Raw genomic sequence first — 7228 nt, forward strand, 5'->3', positions numbered from 1 at the left:
TTTTCTCATTTAGATTTTTTAAAGTTCTGGGTTTTATATACATTGCATGCTTAAACCTCTGTCTTCTAAGTTAGGTCATTCTTTAACTTATTGGGATCAGAAGTCTGATAAACTTTTTTTTAATTCCCAAATCCTCAAGAGTTCTGTCCTATTTGGTCAGTCTGCAGGCCTAGATGAAAGCAAAATTGTTGATTGCTTTCCTCTTCTTCCTCCTCCTTCCCTGTTTTTTATTCTTTTTATTTTAGTAATAAATAATCATTTTTAGCTGGAGGGGGTAAAAGAATAAACTGAGAAGGTTCCGGATAATCTAAGTCATGCCATGTGCATTAGTCAGGACTAATTTATTGGCTCAGGTAACTGAAGGGTAAAAGGATCTGGCTTTAGGTAGAGCTGTATCCAAGTGCAGAAATGATGTCAGGAATCTGTTCTTTATTGGCTCTACTTTAGTCTCCATGGGCTTCATCCTCAGTCAGGCTTTCCCATTTTGGTGGCTACAATGGCATCAGCGACTCCAGACACATTCTACTGACTAACTCCAGTGAAAAGAGAACACCTTTGACTGACAGCCCAACCCACACCCATTAACCTAACTTGGGTTTCATTTTCAGTGCAGCCAGAGTGATTAACTATGTTGATTGACTAAGCCTGGTCGCTTGGCCACCCCTGAACATATGCCTAAAGAAAAATTAGGGTACTACTATTACCAAAATAAAGGGGAAGGATACTTCAGTGAAAAACTTTAATGTTACAGTGGGAAAGACCACCACAAATGTCAAGACAGCAAGTGGTTAGCCCCTCTCTTACCACTGCCTGTTTCTATGACCTGGCATATGTTACTTACACCTGTGAGTCTTGGTTTCCTCACTACATAAATTAGGTGCCAGGCCAAAGTTCTGTCTAAAGGACCTTTTTACTCTCCTATTTTGCGTTTCTGATCTCAAGAACTGGAGACAGGGAGAAGACACCCAGAAAATGCAGATATCTGCAAATAGTAACACAAAGTGAGAGGTACATCATGTTTCACATAGAAGTGCTTCAGGGAGAAACAGGAAGTTAGTTTGGTAGTGGAAGAGGGAAGGGTTTTTACTGCCTCCTGAGATAGTGATTCGAAGCTCAGACAATTTGAGGGTGTGTGTGTGTGTGTGTGTGTGTGTGTGTGTGTGTGAGAGAGAGAGAGAGGGAGAGAGAGAGAGAGAGAATTACTAAGATTCAGAATTAACCATCACAAACTATACTATTATAATCTCTACAGATATTTTACAACCCATTATAATCTCTATAGATATTTTACAGTCTTTTTCAAGGTGACAGAACAGCTTGACTGGGAACTTATGTCTGTTTTGTTTGTTTTTTCATTTTTCCTACAAATATTGAGAGACGCTCAGGTGGAGGTGGGGAGAATTACAAAAGTTTAAAAAGCCCAGAGCTCTGCCCTTAGAAAGTTATACTTAATGAAGAAAAGATATATAAATAAGACATGACAGTGAAAGGCTAAAATTTATAAATGCCAAGTAAATTTCAACATGAATATAGTAGAAAGGAGATTACTTTCAGTTGTGAGGATGTGATGGGTTTTAAAATATCTTCATTGTTTCTTGTTTTACCTCAGAATTGTATTTGTTATATACATTTCAGTCAGAGCAGAGGAATTTTTGTTTACATAAGAAAAAGATGTTAAATTCATGGCCATTGAACAAATTTGGCATTCCAGGAAAATGCACTTACTTATTCAGGGACAGTCTACTTGTACCTTAGTTCAGTAAGCACAGTACTAGAGCAATAACGGATATCCACCCAAATGCATTTTTATGGTTTATCTTAGGAAAATTGCTTAGAAAGTTCCATATATGAGTGGCATCATCAAAATCTAAGTCAACTGGATTAATTCTATAGAGTAAATGGTGTCTTGAAGGGGATTGAGGAAAAGGAGGCAGTCATCACAATGATCAGTTTCCAAGTGTTTGCTCAGACTAAGACCCTGCTCAACAAATTACTCTGTCATTTGTCTTAATGGTTGCATTACATCATCACACAAGTAATTTGACAAGTTGGACGTGGGTCTTCAAAGAGCTGGCTCATCAGTAAGCCTCAGAGTCCAGCAAGTGAGTCAAACTCATTGGGTAGGAAAGTAACTCGAGAGGTAGGACTTGTCCTAGAGATGTTCTGCTTTGAAAAATTATCCAGTCAGACAGTTACTGTAACATGAAAGAATAGCTAGCTTAATAAAAATGTTAAATTATTATGGTGTTAATAAAAATGCAGAGTGGGAGCACCCAGGTGGCTCAGTCGGTTAAGCATCTGACTTTGGCTCAGGTCATGATCTCATGGTTCATGAATTTGAGCCCCACATCAGGCTCTGTGCTGACAGCTCGGAGCCTGCAGCCTGCTTTGGATTCTGTGTGTCCCTCCCTCCCTCTCTCTCTCTCTCTCTCCCCCCCACCTCCCCCCTCAAAAATAAACATTAAAAAAAAATTTAAATGCAGAGTGTATATTAAATTACAATAAATTAATTCTAATTTTAAAATTCCTATTGTATTTTAAAAAATTGTTTGAAGCGGTACACACGGAGACAGTATAGGGTATCTGTAAACAAAAAGTAAAAGCCTTTAGCTCCTAGACTACCTAACATGAACCATTATCACTGTGTAATTTTCCAGATGTTTATCTTTCACTACAAGGACAGATACATTCAATTGGTTTATGAATTCATGTGTCTGTTTTACAAAAAATTGATAATACATGTTCTATAGTTTGCTTTTTTTCACTCAACATATATGGGAAAACCTTTTTCATGAGAACCTCACATTTTATTTAACTATGGTTTAGTTGATAGGCTATTTCCAATTTTTTACCCTTCTAAGTACTACCATTTTCATTTATCCTGTACTTCTAATTCATGAGATGATTAGAAATAGCCCCTCAAGTGTTTTTAAACATCGGTATAAATAATTTCAACATAGAATAAAATTCCTGACAAATCATTTCCAGTTTGGACATTATTGGAGAGAGGTTAATCACAAAAGAAAATGATTATTAAGTGGTTTCACCGAAAATCTGTTCCACTGATGTATTCTAAGGATATTGCAGATCTATTTCCATGTACTTGATAAACCAGGTTAACCTAAAAGGAGAGAGGGAGAGAAGTTCTAGCTAAGGTTAGCATCTTGAATAAATATAATGTCTTAACTTCAAATGAGTCTTTAGGTAAAGAGGCAATTAAAAATATTCTACATGGAGAATACTCTATCTCCATGGAGTTGTGAGACCAACTTTTATTAACTTTTGAACCATCACATGTCTTATTAACTTTTTGAACACTTGTCTGTTGATATTCAAAGTCTTATTAACTTTTTGAACACTTGTCTGTTGATATTCAAAGTAAGGGGATCTTTGTGACTCCCTTCTATTCAACAGTGGCTTTAGAACTATTTTGAGAAGTGAAAAACTTTGACCTATGTTAGTTCTTTCTTGATGAAGGGAATCATCATCGTCGCTATTATGTTACCGTGTGTGTTCTTAAAAGTAAATTGAGCCACCTCTGGGCCACTGGACCAGAGTGGGTTGGCCCCCAACAGTGAACAGACTAAACTATAGCTTTAGTCCAAGAATATGGAAACTGACAACAAATTATTGCTTGCGGTCTACTTCCAGTTTTCAAGTGCAAACATACCAAAGTTTATTTTAAATTTGAGCCAGTCAGACATTTAGTAATATACATCAAAGAAGAAGTGAAGGCTTCCCATGTTTATTATTTCAATATGATGTCTGTTCTAATAAAGTAGAAGAATGCGTATGATAGACCATGTAGTAGAAATTCTCTAGTTCTACAGTTAGACTTTAAATATATACATATATTTGTAAATTAATCCGAAACACATTGCCATGGTTCCAATTCCTCTGAAAGCTGATTGTTTTCCATCCCTTTTTTAATTTTAGAAATATAGTGGCTGACTGCCAGAACACTTCCAGATAAACAGTCCACTCCATGTATAAAAGGGGCATAGAATCACGAATGTTCAGAAACCACAGAACGTTATTTAAATAAGTTAAAGTTATTATGGTCTTCCCTATTAATTAAAAAAAAAGCCATCTGTGCAAGGTGAATTTTGGTAAGGTCCCAATTTTTTTAATGATTGTGGATGGAATTTGCAACTGCTCTCATAGTGAAAGTACTGCTCAGGGATTCCCAAGATAAAATGTACTGTTTATGTAATTTTGTGGTCATTGGACTAAATTTCTACTAGAACACTGGAAAGAATTCTTGTTATTTGATCAGAATTTACAGTCATACTTCAAAGAACTGGCTTTCTACTAACATCAGCTTTCTACTCTTCTACTTCCTTAACATCCTAAACCTTAATTTCATATGAATCTTCTGTGTGTGTATGTGTGTGTGTGTGTGTGTACATATAGGTACATGTATATATGTGTGTGTGTGCGTGTGCACACCTCTGCCCCCCTCTTTCACACACACACACACACACACACACACACACACACACACACCACAGCGCCCATGTTTTGTCAGACCTGCCTTGAGCAAACACATCAAACAGTGAGCAAGACTAAACAAGCCAGAAAGAAAACACTGTATAAAGAAACGACACACTTGATGTTGACGTGACCAGTGCATATCCATATACTCTTGCGATGAGTCCTTATTTTCATTTTTGTTATTTGTGGAATTCATTTCTATTAACTATTTCATTATAGGGAAAATAATTTATAAACCTTGGCGTTCAAAATCTTAGAGGGACCAAAAGTCAAAAGGTGCTCCTCCCTTGAGTTTGGTAGGAAAAATGCTATGACAAGAAGGATCTGGGGATTGTTTTTGGTCATTTTCCCCCAGCCACTGTTTTCAGTCAATTAAAATTTGTACCCTAGGCCTTTTCCAGTTTGAAGCCACCCAGGCGTCTGTGATGAGCAATCCTTCTTGTTTGGGTAGTCATTCATTATCTCCATTACCAAAAGGAGAATAGAGGACAATTACATTGTTTGGACGAATCAGAGTGTTAGAAGGAGTATTTGTCGTGGTGGCAGAGTGCAGCACCTGACGGGCAACGATTGATGGCCAGGAATGAGTGTGAGTGGCCAAAGCAGCCTCATAGGATGCAAATTACTGACTGTGGATTCCAATTTATCCTGTTCATTTTTCTTGCCCGTGCTGAAGACCATTAGTGGTTTTTGAAGCAGTGAAGGGGTCATTACTAATGTGGGTAGGCTTGAAGCAGGAGGGGGAAGGAGGGGAAAAGCCTTCTGTAATTACACAGCTTTCAGGAACAGGCTGGAGGCCCTAGCCAAAAAAGTGTCAACACCTCGCAATCAGAAAAATTTATTTTCATTTTATGCTTAACCCATATTAACTCAACATTATCATCTTTCTTTGTTAACATTTGCAGAATATTAAAAGCCTGGCTTCTATATTAATACAAATCTGGTTAACCCCTTTTGCTGCACAAGGGATTTTGTTTAACCTAATGGCATTTGGGTTTGCTAATAAGTAATTGTGCACATTTTGGATAATGCACACCATTATAGAAGATGAAATACCTGAAGAATAAAATTTTAGATGATTGAAAAACATTCATTCTCTCAAACGCGGGAATGATTACAATACTCTAAATGGAATATTCTGTTGTTCTTAATGTCGCCCTTTAATAATGTTGATGGGAAATCATATCAAAGGCATCCTAGTTTATGAGCGACTTTGACATGCTGGATAAAAAAAAAAAGTTTTCTGTTTAAGAAAACCAGTGAATTTAGAGCAGGGACCTCTCTAGAGCCGTGTTTTATAATTATGTACATGCAAGTACAGTGTCTCTTAAAGTGAATGTATGCTTCTAAAATAACAGTCCTTGAATCCAGGACGATGCGGGCAAGTGGTTGATGATGGGGGAGGGTGGTTCAGTTCAAATGTCTGTGAGGTGTGATGGGAAGTAAAGAATTAAAAAGCTCTGAAACCCTATGGCTTCATTCTCTTCTCACCATACTATAAGGTAAAAGGTACAATTTCTGTATGAAGCATTGCACATAATTGACTCCCTTTGAGGTGTGGTCATTGTGTGTGACCCATTGTGTTAATGCAGAGTGGTAACCAGTAAAAATGAATGCATCTCTCACTATCCTTTAGAGGAGTCAACATAAATACCGTCAGTAAACTCTGCTGTAATTGGATCAGTTGCCGTGGCTTCTAAGAACAGTAGTGATTATATACCATCTCGCCTCCCAAACTTCTACTGTCAATAACCTCAGGTTAACTAGGAAATGATGATCATGTTGGCCATCTCACAAAGATAACACAGGAGAAGGGCTTCACCTAGGAGTTCTAGGCAGTGGGGTAAAATGGCCCTGACACTAGGTCTCTGAGTAGTCTGCAGTGACTGTAGATAACCAAAAATCTGATGCCATCCCAACAGTGCTTTCCATCCCTGACCGACTCACAAAACTGAAGGACTGAAACCCTTTGCTTTTCACTGCTGACCCTCCAAAGTGTGGCAGGAACAAGGGGGGTGGGGGAGGCTGCTAATGCAGGTTTTTGGATCCTTGTCCCTGCCTAGATTTTTCTAACACACGATATAAAAAAAAAAAAAAAAGGCAAAAAAAAAAAAAAGCTTCGAATAGGAAAATCAAGCCATAGACTAAAGAAATCACAAACAGTGGTTTCATTCTTAGAAGCAAGTGACTCTTTCTTAACTTCTGATACATCTTTTAAAACATTTGTTTTTTCATTAGCATCCGTACCCTTCCGAAGAGCAGAAGAAACAGTTAGCGCAAGACACAGGACTTACAATTCTCCAAGTAAACAACTGGTGAGTGACCCAAAAATCCATGTCTTTCTCCCATGGGTAAAGTAAGATTTCTAAATAATTGTTTTCTTTTTTTTTCTTTGCTTCTGAAACAAATGAAATTGAGGCGGATAACGTCTGTGTTTCTACCTTGAGGTGTGAAAGTAGTGTGTGTAAAGTAGGGGACGAAAAGGTAACTAGGTAAATTATGGTTGTAAGATGCATTCCTCTTTCTTTCTCTCCTTTCCTCCTTTCTCTCCCTCCCTGACCACCTCGCTTTTCCCATCTCCAGTGCTTTAAAATTCTCAAATTCTCAAATTGAACCACAAATTCTGTTCAGGTCATTCCTATTGGAAACAGTTACCGTGATTTTTTGTGCCGTACTCACAGGGAGTTAACAGCTCTGGGAAGGTTGCTGTTGTCTAGGCTTTGAGGGGTGAAGT

The 7228-nt window shown here is 37.8% G+C and overlaps 1 protein-coding gene across 9 annotated transcripts in view; it reads left to right on the forward strand.

The window, feature by feature from the left end:
* Positions 1-7228, forward strand: part of MEIS2 (Meis homeobox 2) — a 209411-nt gene that overhangs the window by 142243 nt on the left and 59940 nt on the right. For all 9 annotated transcript variants that reach the window (XM_047861657.1, XM_047861659.1, XM_047861653.1 and 6 more), the window contains one exon: positions 6733-6809. In XM_047861657.1, the coding sequence (XP_047717613.1) occupies positions 6733-6809 (77 nt within the window). The remainder of the gene's footprint in view (positions 1-6732; positions 6810-7228) is intronic.

The sequence above is a fragment of the Prionailurus viverrinus genome, chromosome B3 (assembly GCF_022837055.1).
Source record: "Prionailurus viverrinus isolate Anna chromosome B3, UM_Priviv_1.0, whole genome shotgun sequence".
In the NCBI taxonomy this organism is placed as follows: domain Eukaryota; kingdom Metazoa; phylum Chordata; class Mammalia; order Carnivora; family Felidae; genus Prionailurus; species Prionailurus viverrinus.